Source organism: Anarrhichthys ocellatus, unplaced genomic scaffold (assembly GCF_004355925.1).
Source record: "Anarrhichthys ocellatus isolate YVR2014 unplaced genomic scaffold, GSC_Weel_1.0 scaffold519, whole genome shotgun sequence".
Taxonomy (NCBI): domain Eukaryota; kingdom Metazoa; phylum Chordata; class Actinopteri; order Perciformes; family Anarhichadidae; genus Anarrhichthys; species Anarrhichthys ocellatus.
In genome coordinates this window covers 10,116-30,476 of record NW_022280493.1, presented here as the reverse complement: position 1 = coordinate 30,476, position 20,361 = coordinate 10,116, and the positions used below count along the sequence as shown (strand labels likewise).

The window sequence follows — 20,361 nt, the reverse complement described above, 5'->3', positions numbered from 1 at the left end:
GCCCTGGAAAAGCTATTGAGAGGACCTTAATTAAAATGACAAATTATTTTGTCAAATGTTTCGTGTTCACTAAATGTTTTATCTAATTTAGTTAGATTCAGTTAAAAGCACTTTGAATTACATTTTCCTTTGAATAGTTTTTATACAGAACATTCCAAATATTAAAAACTGAAGCACAGACAAGCATTATGCGACATCACTGTTCTAATAAAACATTAAAGTGCTTACTTGCATGTTTCCTCAGTCATTTTGTCAGGATCTGTGCAGGAATAGAACTTGCCCTGGGAAGACAAAAAAGTGTCTTTATACAAATACAGTGCTAAACAACAATTTTCCATCATATTTCTTTGTCTTCTCACTTTGAAAAGTTGGACTCCAATGCAGGCAAACATGAAGTCCAGTAGCATGGTTACCAGTACAATATTTCCAATGGTCTTGACAGCAACAAACACACACTGGACGACATGCTACAAAGACAGAGATGATACATCAGGTCAGTATTAGGCCAGTATTAATTAAAAATTAGGCCATTCAAAACTGCAACTTTATCAATAGACAACTCATACCTTGAGTCCCTTTGCTCTGTTGATGGCCCTTAGGGGTCGGAGTACCCTTAACACCCGGAGAATCTTCACCACAGAGATGGCACTGGATCTAGAGGACACAAACAAAGGCACACTGTATTTACTGGATGTTTACTCTCTGGCAATATAGTGATGTTTATTCGACTGGCGTGTTCATGGCATATGGCAACAAGACAAAGATTGAGCTCTTTGCATGAGAGAGAGGAGGTCAGTCGGAAAATTTCTAGTCTCCACTTACTCCATGCCCATTGAGAGGAGAGATACACTGACCACCAGAAGATCCAAGATGTTGAAAGAGTTCCGACAGAAAGACCCTTCGTGAAGAATTGCACCATATGTTGTCATCTGAAAAAGAATACTTGTTATCCATTATGAACACCACAACCGTAAGAACAATTTACCTGCTGTAGGTGCTACATATAGCTTATGAATTCCAAATAAGGGAGAAAACCGAACAAAATGTTACCAGAGATGGAAAATACGAGGCGTCCGAAGAGACTGAGGTAAATCAATTAAAATGAATATGAAATTGCTATAAATCTTCCATGGTGCCTCTTAAACTGTTAACTGCTTGATGGTGCATTAATTTATTGAAATTGAATTGATAAATGTCAAACAATAACTTGAATTGGTAAACATGAAACAGATATTCACTGATTCTACCTGGTCATATGTGGCTTGATTCATCCATAAATGCTTCATCTATGTGAAAAAAAAGTCATGACAGACTGCTTGCAAGAGAACAGAAGTAGCGCCAGCTCTGCAGCTGTGACAATCAGTTACAATCTGCTAGTTCTCAGTTGGAATATATGTCTATCTGAAAAATATGGATGACATTGTCAAAATAATTAAGTACCAATCAAATCCATCTGAAGATGGGTGTCATGGTGGCTCCCACCCTGTCTCTCACTCATCTCCTTTAGCCTCACACCTTCTGTGTTCCTCTAGTACAGTGACTTTGGATGCAAATTTGGTAAGGCCTGTTATATTTTTCAGTAATTTGTAATACAAGGATTTCTATGGTTGGTGAATCAAGATTTCATTACATAATAATATACATGTGAGTGACAAATGAAATGAAACCACAACATGTAGTGTATAAAAAAAATGTTGCACCACAAATCTCAACAATCTATAAAAAAATCTGCGGTGAAGCTGTTCTTAAACCAGAGATTTGCTGTTAACTACGTATTTGTGTGCCTATCCTGCGTCCATATGGTTGTGTACGTAGTCAGCAATTAAGGTGACGCATAAATGACGCAAACACATGGTCAAAAAGCAAGCGTATCTACCCTTAGAGGCTGGAACTTTATTGGAGTGATGAACACCATTCTTCCAAAAGAGTACGTTTAGTTAATTTTGGTTGAGATCAAGTGACTGTAAAGTCCATAGCATATGATTAACATCATTTTTATAATCATTCAGTGAGCCTTCATGAGCTGTAATGAAGCATCATGATTCATTGTTTCTCCACACCTCTTTGGTTATTTTTGTTAATTTGTCACCCATCTGTATCAACAATATTAACTTCAGTACATGTAATTACCTTGAGCACAATTTCCGCTGTGAACACCGAAGTGAAGACTATATCAGCAGAGGCCAACACCTAAAAATGTCACATTTGTAATATCAATAACAATATCATATCTATACTTACTGCTGACAATGTGAATGACAATTCTAATTGTTCAATGGCAATGCAATTTAAACATTTAAATTACAGTGGGACAGATATGCACTTGTCACCTGGTTCCTGAAGGACATGGGGTCGATGGGATCCTCAGCAGCTAAAGAAATAGATGACAGTAGGATGAAGAGGAGGATGATGTTGGTGAAAGTAGTTGCATTGATAATACGATGGCAGAGCTTCCGGAACCTGAAATAGAAAGAACTTGTGAAATTCCTCCAGCAGGCAAGGATACATTTCAAAAACTTCATCAGGAACCATAAGTTAAATTAAAGCTGCAAGCAGCATTGATCGGTCCCTCGCATATTCACGCACTTCAAGGGTACTGGCAGAACTCTGGTGGATGCGGTCAGGCATTTCTGTGACCATCATACACTGCGTGTACGAGTTAAATGATATTTCCTGTGTTGACCAATGGCATAGCCAGGTCATTATACAAGGTCTTAAGCCTTGAATGTTTTGAGTGTACCTCCGAATACAATCATAAATGTCACCCTGTAAAAATCGACAAAAAACTGAATGTGTGAATGCGCTTCAGTGTTAGTAACATAACAGACAGTCGGTTTTGAGACCTGCATTTACTTTGACAGTTTGTTTATGCAGGTAGCTCTGACAATCACTGCTGAGAGACTCAAAACTGGAAGAGTCGAGGAGAAATATGAAGGCAAATCACTGTCAAAATCCGAGAGCGCAAATGAGATTGAAAACCACCTCTATCAGAACTAGCGTCTGTGTCAGAGTGATATCCGTTCTACCCCAGACGAGGATTGCAACCAATTAGATGTAGAGATACAATGGCGACTGAGTCCGCCCACTTACTGTCAAAAAGAAAAACTGCTCGCGAGCGAGCAGGTAAAAGACTCGCGAGCGAGCGGGTTTAAGCTTCGCGAGCGGGTTTAAGCTTCGCGAGCGGGTTTTGCTCGCGCGGCTGTTTGATTTTCGAGCGCACATGGATCTCATTTGCGCTCTCGGATTTTGACAGTGATTTGCCTTCATAGAGAAATAGGAGAATGTATAGTTCCATGTGGAAAAAAAACATATTTTCGTAAAGACAAGTTTAAGCCAAAAGGTGAGCCAATGTAGAATAATCTAACATACAAATTAGGCTGGGTGCAGTTTGATTTTATAAAACTAACTTCACATTTCATGAAATTACTTTACATTACGGCCTGGCTCCAAAACGAACAAAAACAATTAAATTTACGATTAAGGAAAACTCCACGTACAAGCGGGATTTGGAAACCTTTTTTATCCAATTTCTGCTCTCCAAACATCTTATTTGCACATATTTAGATCAGAGAAGTCTTTCTCATGGTGTGCCCATGAACCCTTTCAATAAATTCAGTGTTTGGGCGGCTGTAATCGTAGAATCCTGCTTACGTCCGTGGTTGCCAGTAGGTGGTGCTATGACTATGAGTTAATATTGGCATGCAGAAGTCCTAAAGCCATGACATGCATAAAGCACGTCAAGTTTGGGAGAGTTTTGACAAAGTACAGTCAAGTTACAACAGCTTGATGGATGATGGCGAACCATGTAAAATGGCCATCACACCATATTCACATCGTTCGATGAAACCTAAAGCTTTCAGTAACTTTTAATCGCTAAGGTCTTTAGATTGTTCTGACCAAATTCTAAGTTGATCTGATTAATTCCCTAGGAGGAGTTGGTTAAAGTAAATTACCTGGAAATGGAAAAAAAAACGAGAAATTCATACAAAAGTCCAAATGGCTGACTTGCGAGCATGGTCCCAAGAGACTTTATTATAAGTTTCGATGTGATACTGTCACGGGAGTTCACGGTTAGGACCCAATAGCAAGACCACAGGAGACAGAGTACGGTAAAACAGATTTTATTTAGCCAGAGTAAGAAGACAGGAAGGTGTGGAGCCCGTGGTCCGACACCAGAGAGTAGGCAGATCAACGGTGTGAGTCCCGTGGCTCGACACCGGAGGGCAGGCAGCTCTTGGTGTGACGTCCCGTGGCTCGACACCGGGGGGTAGGCAGAGTGGCGGTGTGAGTCGTGGCTCGACACCGGAGGGCAGGCAGAGCGGCTGTGTGTAGTCGGTTAACACAACGGAGGGCAGAGAGGCGGTGTGTAGTCCGTAACACAAAGGAGGGCATGGGGGATTCCCGGACCGACGGACACCAGAGGCAGGCGCTCGAGGCAGAAGGTGATACGGGGTTGAAGTGGGTGAAAGACGGTAAGACCTGACAACCCCAGACTGCAGGACCAGAGTTTATATAGTGCCAGGGGAATCGTTAGTGGGACCTGAGTCTGGTGTGTCAGCCTGCAGGAGGTGATTCGCTGAAGTAGCTGCAGCTGTGTGGCCATGGGAGTTGTCTGGTCTGACAGGGATCCTGACAGATACATCTGCTTGCCAGATGTTATACATCTAAGTAAAGCATACTGCGGAGGCTGCATCGTCAAAAATTTTGTAGGGTGCGCTATCGAGCCAACTTGCCACTCTGAAGCATTAAAATCACATCAGATAACTACATTCAGGATTTTAAATGTGTGTGACAAGTTTGGTTATGTTTTGACCATTTTCAACTCAAAAACACCTTAGTTTTTCATGGTGAAGAATGCGTCACTACTACAACAGCCCTTCACTAAACAACAAGCTTTGAGTAACTTTCCATCACAAAGGTCTTTAGATTGTACTGACCAAATTTGAAGTTGGTCTGATTAATTCCCTAGGAGGAGTTCGTTTAAGTACAGTTCCTGGACTTCCGGTGATGCCATGACACGAGTCGCAGCATAGAAACAGAGCTCCGTTGGACAAAACAAGAAATGTGACAACTAAAACTAAATTAGACATTAAATGATAAAGAAAAGAACATCTCTACAAAATGAGTTGGAATACTAGAGAAAAGAGTTCCAACAGGCAAGACACCTTGAAGGAAAAGGAGGATAAACAGAAACCACCAAATCAGGCTAACGCTAGCTTAAGCCTCGCTAGCAAAAGAGCTGAGTCAGAAATAGACGTACTGAAAGAGTTGAGGAAACTTCGCAAAGAAAACCAAGATGCACATAATCACACTAAGATGTCTCTCGAACGACTAGAACAAGCCGTCACTGATATAAAAGACCAGGTGAAGGAGCATGAAGAGAGAATCGGACAGATAGAAGAAAGACTTGGTGCGGCCGAAGATACAGAAATGCAATACCGCAGAGCGCTACATTACCTGCTCCACCGCGACATGGATATCACGGCGAAATGTGATGACCTCCAGAACAGACTGAGATGGAAAAAACTTAAGAATTGTTTAAATCCCAGAAGGGAGTGAAGGAAAAGACACAGAGGGATTCGTGAAAGAGCTGCCGCATAAGGTACTCAAACCACCACCAGAAATGGAGATTAAGATTGAAAGGGCTCATCGTTCACTCGTCTCCAAGCCTAATGATGTAACAGCCCCCCCGAGATCGATAATAGTAAGATTTGTCAAAGCAGTGGTGAAAGAAACGATCATACGGCAAGCAAGGAGCCAGGGATAGGTCTTTTTCCAAGACACACGGATCTTCTTCGACCAGGACTATTCACCAGATCAACAAAAGAAACGGGTGAAAGTTCACAAAGTTGTCAAGCAGCTTAAAAAGGACATACAAGCAAAATGCCTGTACCCGGCACAACTGAAACTTAAACTGAGCAACGGAGAGAAGACCTTCACAACACTAGCGAATGCAGCGACGCTACTAATAGAGCTCGGAGTCCAAGTGAGCTGCGGAGAAAGGGAGCGCATTGAGGAGCAGATCCACAACGGATGGAGGAGCAACATAAAGAGAAAGAGAGACACAGTACTGCCAACATCAGACCTCTAAGCTCTTCTGCAAGGAGAAAACTAACCAACTCCAAATATAAAAGGTAGCTTAACAATCTGCCAAAGTAGTTGAAAAAACGTTTAAAGCTATGTGATTACACACACCTTGATGTCACAAGTTTATACAAGTTCTATGATATAAAGTCCAGACGGATGTTTTGTTTAGACTTTCTATGAGTGGTTTGCACTCACTCAGACCTTTCTTACAAACTATTGTAATATCGGTCATATTAGCACTATGTGCATTTTTTCCCACAGAGAGGGTAGGTCACACCTCTCTGCTCCAATACCAACGGGGATTGGACACTGTTAGAGTTGAAACACTGTGTCCGATTGGAAATGTGGAAGTTCGGTTCTATATTATTCATGTTATTCTCATATTTTCCTTGACAGATGTTATAGACCCAAGAATGTTGAGGTTTACACAACTCAAGTTTTTTTAAATTTTCATTATCTTTACTTTTTTTGACATGCATGCTCAGGCAGAGAAGATAACATGTTATAGCAATACGTAGAGACTATGGCTTATCGGCATTTCATCAGTTACAATATAAAAGGAATTAATAACCCAATTAAAAGAAAACAAATCCTAGGGCAATTTAAAAAAATGCGGTGTTCTGTAGCCCTAATTCAGGAAACACTTACAGTGCCTTGCATAAGTATTCACCTCCCTTGGATATTTTCCCCTTTGGTTGCTTTTATACATGAAATCATGGTCAGTATAATTTGGCTTTTTTGTCAAGAATTTGCAAAAAAAGCTTCTTTCATGTCAATGTGAAAACAGATTTTTACAAACAAATGTCAATTAATTAAAAATATATAGTGTAAAATAAGTGTTTGCATAAATATTCACCCCTTTAAAGTGACTGACCTAATTCAACAGAAGTCCAGCTAGTTGATGCCAGCAGTGTCATAGGTAGTGAAATGGAGATGACCTGAGTGTAGTTGATGTGTGTCAAGTGATTGTAGTATAAACACACATGTGTCTGGGAGCTCCAGTCTCTGGTTCATCAGTATTCCTGCTACAATTGCAACATGAAGACAAAATAACACTCCAAGTACAAGTCAGGAGATGGCTACAAAAAGATTTCCAACTCACTGGACATCCCACAGAGTTCAGTTCAGTCCATCATTAAGAAATGGAAGGAGTGTGGCACTTGTTTAAATCTCCTAGAGCTACTAGCTAAACTATTGATACAAATATTAGTTTTATTTTTTATTTTTACTTATTTTATTTTAAGTTATGTGTCATGTTTTCGGAGGTCGTATGTCAAGGACTGTTCTGTTGAAAATGCAAAAATGCAAAGTTAAAAAACGACACTAGAAATTCATACTAAATTCAAAATGGCTGACTTTCGGTTGGGTTTAGAGCAGTGGTTCTCAACTGGACTGGCTGCGGGACCCACCATCACCCCTTAATGACAAGCCAGGACCCAAATCGAGGAACATTTTCAACTTCTCAAATTTATTCAATGAAAAGAACCTGAGTTGACAATTTCCTCTATAGTCATAGTAGTAGGGAGCTCTCTTGTGCAGAGAAATTGTTCCTGTAAGTCCCCGTCCCACACAACGAGTAAAACTGCTTTGTTTGTGATGTCTGTAGATTCGTCCATTTGTAATGCAAAATGACCACTTGCCTAAATTCGAGCTGTCGTCTGTTGTTTGATGTCATCCGACATGTCTTCAATTCAATACTTAGTGTCATTTGACAGAGGTATAGTTTTCAGTTTATCCTCTGCTGATATTAGCATTACAAGGCATTAACGCCAAATATTGCCAAGGAGTGTGAATAGACGGCACTCCGCTTCATAGAAAATCCTCTTCAAAATAAAAGCACAGGATTTTTATTTTTGTGTTCTCTAGCACCACATAGTGGATACAGGAACTAGTAGAATATTTGATCATGATATCCGATACTTACGATACAATACCAGAATTCGATACAATACCACAATTACGATATGATACCACAAATATGATACGATACTGGTATATTTATCTATAATAGTAATAAATAAAACATCTGTATCGTTCCCTTTTTTACCAGCTTGTTCCTGCCCAGCTTTTTGAACACTTAACAAATGGCATTAATATTAATATTAGCCTACAGCAAGATATTAATGAAAACTGCATGGTGCCATCATAGCATTGATTATACACGGCTATGTAGGCCTATTGTCCGTATCTGACCAGATGACTACATAGTTCCTTCCATAAGTATGAGCAACTGTAGAGTTACATCATTTTACAGATGTGTGTTTGAGGTGAAAAAATGGGTTGGGTACATTAAAGATGGACACATAATTAAAGGGGAATTTCTCCCTTTTATTGAAAAACAACAATGAAAAACATGCCACTACACACCAATACACACATGCCATTACACTATGGCGAACAATGAGACAGCCAGTCTATGCTGTCTGGCAGAATTGTGAATTGTGAATATTCACACTTGTTGCACCTTGCAACTATTGCACTTGTTTATGCACTTATTACAACTATTTACACACTTGTCAAACTATTTACACACTAACAGCAACACTAACACAGTAAATTAACTGAAATGTATTTTCTGACGATAATGTGCATTGTCTCATTTTCTTGACAGTTATTTTGCCAGTTGAAGGTTCTTTGCCAAAAAAACAAGCATGTCAACATGCTCTTCACTCAGCCTGTTGCTGTTGACAGAATCGGTCCACCATCTCAAAGGTGGAATTCTACCGGGTGGGCTCATCATGAATGCGCTTTTGCACAGGAACATTTAAGATCTTCTGTTTGTCTTTCAGGCTCCTTTGCATTTAATTTGACCTGGAAAATGCAGACAAGGTTGTCCGAAGCCTGGACAACCTTGTTTTAATGTTGTCCAGGCCTAAAGCCTTGCCCACTGCCAAATGTAGATTATGCCCAAAACAGGGTATCCAAGTGTAATTTTCAAATGCCTTTTTGTTGTTGGAGGCATTGTCAGTAGTTATACCAGCCATTTTTGACATGTCCAATCCCCATTTTTCACACACCATCTCCTCCAGCGCTTCATGGATAGAATCTGCAGTATGGTCTGAATACAAAGTGAGTACATTCTAAACACCAGGACTGCATTTCCCAGGTTTCTGTTACGTACTGGATTGTGAGTGCCATCGACTGCCCTGCTTGTCCAGAGGTCAGTGGTGAGAGCAAAACAAGGCTGGCATTGAAGTTGAGCCTGAATAACCTGATTGGTCTCATTGTAGATCTGTGGAATTTCATTGTTCATGAAATAATTTCTCCCTGGCATATCATATTTTCTGTCCAACGCATGCACAAGATTCCTAAATCCAGTTTTTTCGACTGTGTATAGTAGCACCTGATCAGTACAGATGAACTCAGCCACTGCTCTGTTTAACCTCTTCGCATCTTTTGAGCCTCTCATATTTCCGCTGGCTTTCAAACACAGCTGAAGGGAACTCTGTCTCTGTGTTGCTGCTGACTCTGCTGGCATCTGTTTGACTGTCTGTGGGAGTGGGTGGATAAACAATGCTTCATTTACTTGCATAGTGAGTTTGACATTTTCACTTCATATTTTATCTTAATTCATGGAATAATTATTTTTCCTTAACTAAAAATGAAAAGAATTAGCTCAAGATCCACCCTCAGGCTCCACCAGCATGGAGCCATTTTGCATGAATTGTGTTTCATTTAGCACACTTCTGTGTGCATTGTGACCTCATGATCATATAGGCTTGTCGTCAAACTAGGCTAAGGCTACTCGTGTTAGGCTGTATATGGGTGAGCTTGGGGGTGTTCATGTTTATAATCACGTTTGCTTTGAAAAGTTCGGGGTGTCTGTCTGAAAGGTGCTTTGCCATGTTAGACGTGTTGCCTCCCTTGGTCTGTGTGGCTTTGAAACAAGTTTTGCAGACGGGTCTCTGTATGTCAGTGGGCTTTCCTTCACTGTCTGCAATGTAGCCAAAATACTTCCAGATTGCACTTCTGGCATCTTTTTTTCCAACATGCCGAGGACGGTCGGAAAAGCTCCTGCACTTGAGGCCATGTCTCCCCAGCGATCACTCGCTGTGAGTGAGCGCTGGGCAGCCCCGCCCCCTTGCAGTCAATGCCTGCAGGCAGCATGACAGGGAGCGGAACAGTGAGTGCGCTCTGATCGTGCACTATTTTAATGAAGTATCGATACTAAAAATATGCAAAATCGTATCTTTTTTAACGTACGGGTACCGCGGTACCTTTTTAGTATCGATACACCGTGCAACATTAATTTACACTACATAATTTCCAGTGTCACACAGTCCACGCAGGACAAATACGTTGAACTCTGGGACGCGTTGTTTGATGGTCAGACATTCGCGCCCGCGTCTGCTGGCGTCCCACCAGTTCCCCCGAGACGCGGGAAGGTGCGAGGGCCCATTCATCGCTGCTTGCAGCTTTAATTTTATTTATTATCCACCTCAACAACCACCAGAATCTTACTTGTTCTGAGGTCCGAAGATAAAAAACGAGCTGGCTTCTGGCATTGGCACCGCTTCCTCCTTCAACTGCAGATCTGCCATTGGACGAGGTCTAGGGCTTTCTGGGATCTCAGGGTCCTCTTCCTCATCATCACCTACCCAACAGAAAGAGTGAGGTATTAGCAGAAACCTCTTACTGAATCGTATGATTAATTACAGTATGGAGGCATTTGGATTTACCAGGAAAGTCTGCTGGAGGGAAAGGGTCCTTGATCTCATTAACATTGGACTCAAACTCGTCGATTTTGAGCTGCAGGTTTGAAAATAAAATAATTGAAAGTTAAGAAAGGATATGATATTGTTTATTTACATTGTCGATGTATGCTCTTGGATGCCTCACCTTGGCAGTTGTAGGGATGCCCTCTACACCCTTGGCCCTTTGCTCAGCTAGCTTCTTTGCCAGATTTGCTTTCTCCTCTGACGCCTTGTCAGGCATGTTGGCCCTTTAAATGAACAGTGTTTGATTCAACTGGTTGTTGGCTTGTGGGATGAAAGAAAATTTAATAATTGTACAACTTGAATCATTATGTTCATAATTATATGTTACATATTGTAATTGTAAACCATATTGTATATCGTCCTTGTAGGAAGTATGGATAAGAGTGTGCTTAATAGAAATGATTTACTACAGGGTTGAAATTCTTTTAATTTCCCATATAAATCACATCGTCCCATGCCAGACTGAATGAACCTGCAGGTTGAACATGCAAGTAGCCCTGCAATGCAAGTTAAGTAAATTAAATCTGACAACTTTTCTGTGTGAGCAAACACACAGATCTAGAGCTAGGCTGATTGGTCTGAGGCGCGTGGGTGCTTTGACCCAAGGCCTCCGACTGTTTCCTTATACACGGACAGAGTAGAGGGGCCAATGTCAACCTAATGTCCCCTTGGGACTCAACTGGCTCCTAACAATACATTATTGCATCCAAAATATATATATATATAAAATATATAATATGTGATTCATTTTCACTCAAATTCAGTGAATTTAGTCATCCAGTGTTTTCCGAGTTGGGACCGAAGAAAGAACTAAAAATCATGAGTTTGTCAAAGGGGCTGTCTTATGGCAGCTGAATTAGATCTGGGCTTGTTTGTGTAAATCTTCTAAGATTTGCTCTTATGAAGGATCCTTAACAGTGACTAATGAGTCAAATGTTTTTAGTATAAGGTAGGACATAAAGACTTTTGACAAAGTCGAAGTATGATTCTTCAGTGCTGACTGTAGAGACTCATGGTTGGAATGGTAAAGACTTCAATTATATCTGCCCACAGTGCTTTAACTCTCCCAATTAAAGCTTGCATATAATGCAAAATACACATTCTCATGGCTATTCAACATAAATATGAATCCCTGCTGTGTCCCCCAAAGTGTGAGAAAAGACCACGCTCTCTTTTTCTCATGCTCCATCTATCCTAAAAATCTGTCAAATTTGCAGATCCTTGTGAAGTTCTATCGGGCCTTGTTTAACATAGCACCTCCTCCAGCAAGATGGCCATCTCTGCCCAGAATAGCGAGTCAATCTATTTCGCTGTCTGCCATTGTTATTTCCTCTCTATCAACCAACAGGTGTTGGCTGCAAGAACCAACACAAAAGTCTTCATGTACTCACACCATCAGACAATGTGAGGAAGATAAACCTGATTTTCACATTACATTCATTAAGCTAATGATTTATCGAATAAATGCATTCAGCCATGTGGATACAACCCCAAAATTGGAAGAATCATGCAAGTATGTTATTTCGGCAAATATGCTGAATTGGTTCTCATGCTACATTTAGAAACAATAAGAGATCGAGAAAGACATATTTTTTATGGGCCACGGTGCAGTCTGAAAAGATGAGTTGTCTGTCTGCGATAGAAAATGTGAGTTTCTGCTGTCTTTATTTCAGTGGGGAGCTTGTTCCATCAATGTGGAACCAGGACAGCAAACGGTCAATATCTTTTGGCCCCCTAGTTGTGAGGGAACCCCCCCCCCCCATGGATTTTTATCTGCAATAATCCAAAATCGAATGGAAAAGTCCGATAGAGACAGTGTGATAACTTCTGGGGTCGGCCTATGGAAAAACATCAGCACTCTAGTCCCTTTGTAACATAATGTGGAAATGTCCTGCTATTCATAGTTGTGAGTGAGATTGCAAGTCAGATTAAAACATGAAAAGCAGGATTTTGATGAGCTAAAATGTTTTATTTTGAACATTTGGGAAGACTTACCTGAGAGCTTTCTTGCGTATTTTCTCCTCTGCTTTCTCTTTTTGTGCCAAAGTCAGAGACTCAGCCTCTGCCAAGTTATCAACAGCAATGGCCAGGAAGACATTTAGAAGGATGACTGAATGAGGGGGGAGTTAAAGATTATTACAGTAATTGAACTGAAATTGTGGTTGTCATGGTTGGAGTTCAGTGTTGGTTCAAGGCACACACACAGAACAGACACAAACACTCGATAAGGATACAATTTCCACAGGCAAAGAGGATGATGAAGTAGATGCTGACTAGGATACCAGGCATGCTGGGTCCTCCATGAGCCATGATACCATCGTACATGACAGCATTCCAGTCCTCACCAGTCAGGATCTGAAACATATATCATTTAACAATAATAAAGAGTTGTAGTACTAAATAATTGTGACATATTTCAAAATATAATAACTTAGTTTTTGAAAAATATATATTTTTTTCAACATTTTATGTTTAGTGGTTTTGATTGTACCTGAAAGACAGTGATGAGGGCCTGAGGAAAGCTGTCAAAGGTGCTGCGGGGTTTGGGTTGGTTGGGGAAGTTGAACTTCCCTCCAAACACCTGCATACCCAGCAGGGAGAATATGACAATGAAGAGGAAGAGGAGCAGCAGCAAGCAGGCGATGGAACGCACCGAGTTCAAGAGAGAAGCCACCAGATTACTGAGCGATGTCCAGTATCTAGGGCACACAACATCAATTGAATAATGGCATCGGTAATTCTGCGAGGATACAGCTTATAGTGACAGATCTTATATCATGCACGACCCTCTGTTCTTTTTCATGTCAAATGGATCTTCTTTGAAGGACAATACATCAATTATCAGGTGAAATAAAAGAGAATGAGCCCTCTCTTGTTTTTCTGATCAGTTATAATCTAGCGTCAACAGTAAATAAAAGCAATATAAATGCTCTGGCTATGTTAAAGGTTTAATGTAATGCACTCTGCTTAAAGAGAACTTATCAACAATCAAACAGTAAGACTTCAAATAATAAGATAATGATCGATCATTCAAGGGCGAAAGACAACATTGTAAGGAGCAATGAGATACTAGCAGGGTTGGTAAACATGTTTTGCCATCAGATATTCCTGATGAAGACTTCATACACAACTACATACACATTACACATACCAGCTGACCGCTTTCTCACCTGGTGACTTTGAGCAGGCGGAGCAGGCGTATGCAGCGCATCACAGAAATGCCCATGACTGACATGACGCCCATGTGGACAAGGATGAGCTCCATAATGCCGGTGGACACCACAAAGCAGTCAAAGCGATTGAAGAGGGACATGAAGTAAGAGGGCAGGCCGAGAGCATACATCTTCATGAACATCTCAAGTGCAAACATAGACAGCAGCAGCTTATTGGCATTGTCTGTTGATGGTTGGAGCCAACGGTATGAAGAGAAAGACAATAGACAAAATGAGAGATGAGAGAAAAAGACTGTATCAGTAATCAACAGTCTGCAAAGAGTTTGGAGTGCCACATAAATCATTTTAGATATTTTTAGTAGTTAATCAGAATCATTTGTTACCTTTGAAAACAATTCAGAAAGTGATTTATTTTCTATATATTGCATTAATTATATATTATAGAAAATAACAATGTACTGTTTAAATACAATCAATAATTCAAAACTGATGCAACAAAGCAACGCGATGCGAAAAACAGTTTTTGTGGTATTTTATCAAATTTAACATACAGCACCTTACTGAATCAATTTAGGTTCCTCTTTCATTATTTTTAATTTTGCACAGTTATGAATGAAAAAAACTCAATCAGCTGCAGCTTTCAACATTTACGAGAAACTAAAGTTAAAAACTGTAGTAAATGAAAACTTGTTTACAGTGAATTGGTGTTCACAACCTGTTGCAACAACCTGAAAATAAGATTAGTAGCAGAAAATATGGAATGTTGATTAAAATGACACATCACACTGCTATAACTAGAGATCGGTTTGTGTGTCACATAACTCCTTCTGTCCTATTCCCCAATCCCCTCCAAACTTTCCAGTGTACTACACAAAGCAGCAGTATATAACAGTAGAAAAAAACAGGTAATGCTTACAGCTTTCCTATTACCTCCTCCATCTATGGATTCAACTACAGTCATTTATATGGTTATGTGGGTCTAAATTCAAACTAAGTGCATGAGAACCGCATTGGAAATAATTTACTTTTCAGTTCAATAATAATAATAAAACATTTTATTTATTGAGCGTTTTTCATAATTCTCAAAGACACATTACATTGAAATCATATAAAAGAAAGCTATACACTAACATTTTAAAACACATAATATCGGTCACACATTAAAAGCAGTTTTGAACAGGTGGGTTTTGATTTGAGATTTGAATGTGGAGAGGTCAGTGCAGTCTCGGATGTGTTTGGGGAGAGAGTTCCAGAGGGAGGGGGCAGCTATGGAGAAGGCTCTGCCCATGTCCGGTGCTTGGTCCTGAGTGGAAGGGACAGGAGGTTGGCATCAGAGGAGCGGAGCCGACGGGATGGAGTGTGGTGGTGAAGCAGGTCGGTGAGGTAGGAGGGGGCCTGATTGTGGAGGGCTTCATCAGTGAGGAGAAGAACTTTGTATTGGATTCGTTGTTGGATGGGGAGCCAGTGGAGGTTTTGAAGAACAGGGGTGATGTGATCCCGGGAGTGGGTGCTGGTGAGCAGACGAGCAACAGCGTTCTGGATATACTGGAGATTATTTAGGATTTTGGATGATGTGCCATAAAGAATGCTGTTGCAGTAGTCGATTCTGGAGGTGATGAAGGATCAGAGTTTCAGCAGCAGATGAGGAGAGTGATGGGTGGAGACGGGCTATGTTTTTTAAGTGGAAAAAGGCAGTTCTGGTGATTTGTTTGACGTGGTGTTCAAAGGAGAGGTTGCTGTTGAACATGACACCAAGGTTGCGGATGTGTGCGGAGGGATACAGAGTGGAGTTGTCGATGGTGAGGCAGAAGTTGTGACCGGTTTTGGTGAGGGATGTGGGACCGATGATGATCATGTCAGATTTATCACAGTTCAGTTTGAGGAAGTTGGTTTGCATCCATGATTTAATGTCAGTGAGGCAGTTGGTGAGAGTGGAGTGAGTAGCAGTGGTAATGGCCTTTGTGGAGATGTAGAGCTGGACATCATCGGCGTAGCAGTGAAAGTGAAGTCCATGTTGACGTATGATGTTACCAAGAGGGAGCAAGTAGAGGATGAACAGAAGAGGACCAAGCACCGAACCCTGGGGGATGCCTTGAGACAGAGGAGCAGTGGAGGAGGTGCAGTTGTTGATACTGATGAACTGTTGTCTGTTTGTGAGATATGATTTAATCCAGGAGAGAGCAGTTCCGGTGATGTTGAGGGAGGTTTCGAGGCGGGAGAGAAGGATGTTGTGGTTGATGGTGTCGAAAGCAGCAGTGAGGTTGAGGAGGATGAGAATATTAAGGTGACCAGCATCTGAAGAGAGGAGGAGGTCGTTGGTGACTTTGAGGAGGGCTGTTTCAGTGCTGTGCTGTGAGCGGAATCCGGATTGAAATGGCTCGAACAGATCGTTGGAGATTAGGTGGGCTTTGAGTTGTGTGTTTCAGTATTTTTGACAGAAAGGGAAGATTGGAAATGGGCCGGAAATTGCTCATGGTGTCAGGGTCAAGTCCAGGTTTTTTGAGGATTGGGGTGACAGCAGCCAGTTTAAGTGTGTCGGGGACTGAACCGGAGCTGAGGGAGGAGTTAATGATGACTGTGATGAGTGGTGAGATGGCTGGGAGACAGTCCTTGACAAGGTTAGATGGGATGGGATCCAGGATACAGGTGGAGCTTCTCATTCCTGTTGTGAAGTTTGGCAGTTCCAAAGGGGACACAAGGGAGAACTGAGAAAAGGGGCTGAGGGGTGGAGGAATTTAGCACATTCTGATGGAGGTCAGTTTTGTCAAATATCAGTAGTTTTTAAATATGAACTCACTTACTGTGGAATATTTTCAAGGGATTTATCCACAACTTTATTATCAAAACTCTGTAAGGGTCAGATACATTATCAGATCATGCTGTTGCATGACTGTGGTGTTTTTGAAATTTTTACATTTAATGCATATTTGTATTCCATTTACTTAGAATTTCAAGCAATATTTAATGTAATATGTGAACAATTTCTTATTGTAGCAGAATGAAGTGTGTGAACAGTGACACCTACTATTCAACATGAACAGCAGCTTTAAAAGACCTAAAACTCTAAAAATTCACTGATGAAATGTTACTCAAAGATTTAAGTTTACATCTGTAAAATAAAATGTAGTATTTCATAATTACTACAGTATATTAGATCCTATCTTCCCCCAATAGATGACACTTTTAAGCAACATGATTTTTAATGTTTGTTCAACCAAATTTCATACAGCTAGGTGAAACCAAAAGTTGGGGCTACTCAATAGGGGGCACTATAGAGCCAATTTTTCATACCGCAGCTGGACACCACAATCAGACAGCAATTTTTGCCACGACAGGCTTGCGTGCCAAATTTCTAAACCATGCCAGTATCCCAAGAACCTCATTTCCGCTTGAAAGACAGAATAAGAATAATAATTAAAGCTGCGAGCAGCGATGAATGGGCCCTCACATCTTTGCGTATGTTGGGGGTACTTGTGAGGCCTCAGCTTACGCGGCCGAGAATGTCTGCGACCATCGGACAACGCGACCACGAGTTAGACTTTTTTTCCTGCTTGGAGTATTTGACCCTGGAAATTATCCTTTACAAATAGTCCACCACTTCCTGTAACCACTGTGTGGCGCTAAACAACGTGCGCCAACATGCATTATGTTGCTCTATATCAAGTGTAGACAACATCATGTAAATGTCATGTGAATCAGATATTGTTTGTCAAATAACGCTGATTTCCTTTCGCCATTAGGTGGTGCTTTGACTTAGATGGAGAATTGGCTTGTAGACATCCTCAGGCCATGACTGTTATCAAGCATGGCAACTGTTGGGATCTGACCCTGCTCTCCTGTCTGGCTGAGACCTTCACACGTGCTTTTCAAACAAAGGAGCAGCCATGTTCCTTCCTTCCACCAAAATGCCTGACCTGGGGCCTGCAAGAAACCTCATGCCGGATGACCACACCCCCAGCTCCAGCCAAAACCTGATGCTGGTCCCTCATTGGCCAAGAAAGGGCCCCCCACTGGTTGTGCCACCTGGTTTATAAGCCCGAGCACAGCTAGAATCACCCTCTTCACTCCGGACTCGTCCAGGGGACAAGAAGATTCCCAAGGCTCTTCCGTCCAGACATGCTGGTGTGGTGAGGTCCACAAGGCCTCTTCCCTCCGGACCTGGCAACAAGAACATTCACGAGGAACCGCGGCCTCATCAAATCCTATCAGGTCACATGTAACATTCGCTGGTCGAACAGACTGTGTTTTATTTTGAGTTTCGGATCCTGTAGTGCGAGAACGGATAACTTCTATGCCCCGTTCCCCCACCCTTATTGTGTACACACCGCTGGCAGAAGGACGATTAACAATCTTTCCTCGCTGAAGATTTCCGGGAAGGACGACCCAAACCTCGTCCCTCAGCCGAAGTTAAAAAGCCCTCTCTGCAGAGAGGAGATAGAGTCTGCGCCAGCTCCGAGAGCCATGCCACCGAGAGCCCTCATCTCTCGAGGGCTGACTGATTCCCACCACGGGAAACATACCCTACCGAACGAAGCTTCTACAAGTAAGAGTTACTGGTATCTGGGCCTAGCTTAGCTTAGCATTAGCTTAATTTAGCCTATTCGTTTATGTCGTTGTTATTCCTGTATCTTCTTGTGTTAAGTTGCTGTCGTGTTCTAACGTGTTATTGCGCAACATCGCGGACCACGGAGTCCCGTTATATTGTGTATTTCCTGCTTTAACTGTTTGCATTAGATCCGTCTCTGCTAGCGGATGTGGAGCTTGTGATCTTACCACTTTAAAGACTAAAACCACAGTGGCCAGCCTCGTCTCGCCGACCGAGTTTCGGGGTGATAAGAAAGCAACACTCGCACCTCACCGCAGTGATAAAGATCTGTTTTGTTTTGGGGATTCTTTTCTTTTGGTTTTATTCTCTCTTCTTTAAATTGGCTCTGTGAGTGAAATTTAGAACCGCAACTATCACCGTACAAGCGTGACCGGTCGGTTCAGAATGATCAGCTGTTTCTCACATTCTCACTGCAGCGCCAAGCACCGCGCTCAGAGCCTCTCTCTCTCTCTCTCTCTCTCTCTCTCTCTCTCTCTCTCTCTCTCCCTACTAACCCGCGTACACATAGTTAGATTCACTGATTTTTGGTGAATATCTCAGACACGTAAGGTTACGTAATCTATTGTCTCAAACCACAGTGTGCGTCGCCCCACGTGGTTACAAGCATAGCCCCTCGTAGCCATTTTGGTCGGAGGTCTCTAGACTCCGCCATCTTTGCTTGTAGGCTTACACGCCCTTTTTTAGATTACTCCCCTTTTACTGTTCGAGTAGTTCTCCCCCACCCCCTTTTTTCCACACACACACACACGTACATATAGATATAGACATATCCTTACCCCACTTTATTCATTTGACTTTAGGTATTAGACATAATTGTATGATAGTGTTTGTTGATTTTGATATTACTTGATTTGATCATTTATTATTTAGATTTAATAAACTCTGTTATATTTTTAAAGAGCAGTCGTCTGTAATTACTTGTGCATATGTGTGTAATAATAACTGGATGTAGTGGCCTGTGCTCGAACTTAAACCTTCACTCTCACTCCAAACGTGTAATAGAATTCAGACTGTTAATATCGTGAGTGAACACTAATTATGAGACTTAGTTTATAGTTTGGTTATTGGTCCCTGTCCGCAGGGTGGTACCCCGTTCTTATTAGTAATTACTAATTAGCTTATTGATGTTAATAACTCCATTGATGTTGATAGTTTAGTTTCATATTTGCTGATAACCAAACACGCTCCTTTACGTTCCCAACACAACTTTGGGACAGATTTGAACAAGTCCAGTGGAGATACATCAGCTTGCCGTTTCATGGGGAGTCACGTAAAATGGCCGCCACACCATGGCTACACCATTCAATCAAACGTAAAGCTTTTGATAACTTTTAATCACAAAGGTCTTTAAATTGTACTGACCAAATTTGAAGTGGATCCTCAAAATTCCCTAGGAGGAGTTCGTTAAAGTATTGTGCCTAGAAATGGTCAAAAATGAATGGAAAATTCACACTAAAATCTAAATTGCAGACTTCAAGTATAATTTAGTACAGGGATTCCCAAAGTGTGCTGCCTCTAGGGGGAGGAAAAATGTAATGGTGGTCTAATGGTGTAATAATTAATATTAAATATAATTTAAAAAAATGTAAGTGGGATTTTTCACAAAATAAAAACATGAATTATAAAAATTCCCTTTGTAAGATTTAAATTTAAAATTAAAAACTTTTATTATTTATTAAAACAATTTAATAAATAAATGCACTTCTGCTCCTGCCGCCAGTCTTTTACATACACACTAGCTAGCCTAGCTTGCGCAGCTAACGTCAGCTAACAGCTA

The 20,361-nt window shown here is 41.2% G+C and overlaps 1 protein-coding gene across 1 annotated transcript; it reads right to left on the bottom strand.

Moving 5' to 3' along the window:
• Positions 1 to 228: 228 nt before the first annotated feature.
• On the bottom strand, positions 229 to 19,236 carry LOC116401545 (dihydropyridine-sensitive L-type skeletal muscle calcium channel subunit alpha-1-like; the record flags this gene model as incomplete). The annotated part of the gene is made up of 15 exons (XM_031880002.1): positions 19,158 to 19,236; positions 18,035 to 18,136; positions 13,976 to 14,201; positions 13,297 to 13,504; positions 13,040 to 13,160; positions 12,801 to 12,915; positions 10,927 to 11,029; positions 10,767 to 10,836; positions 10,549 to 10,681; positions 2,331 to 2,460; positions 2,131 to 2,190; positions 823 to 929; positions 567 to 654; positions 360 to 467; positions 229 to 281 (listed from the first exon to the last, which is right to left on the bottom strand). Coding segments are annotated over exons 1-15 (1,703 nt in total), but the record flags the coding sequence as incomplete, so codon positions are not given.
• Between the last annotated feature and the right edge of the window lie 1,125 nt (positions 19,237 to 20,361).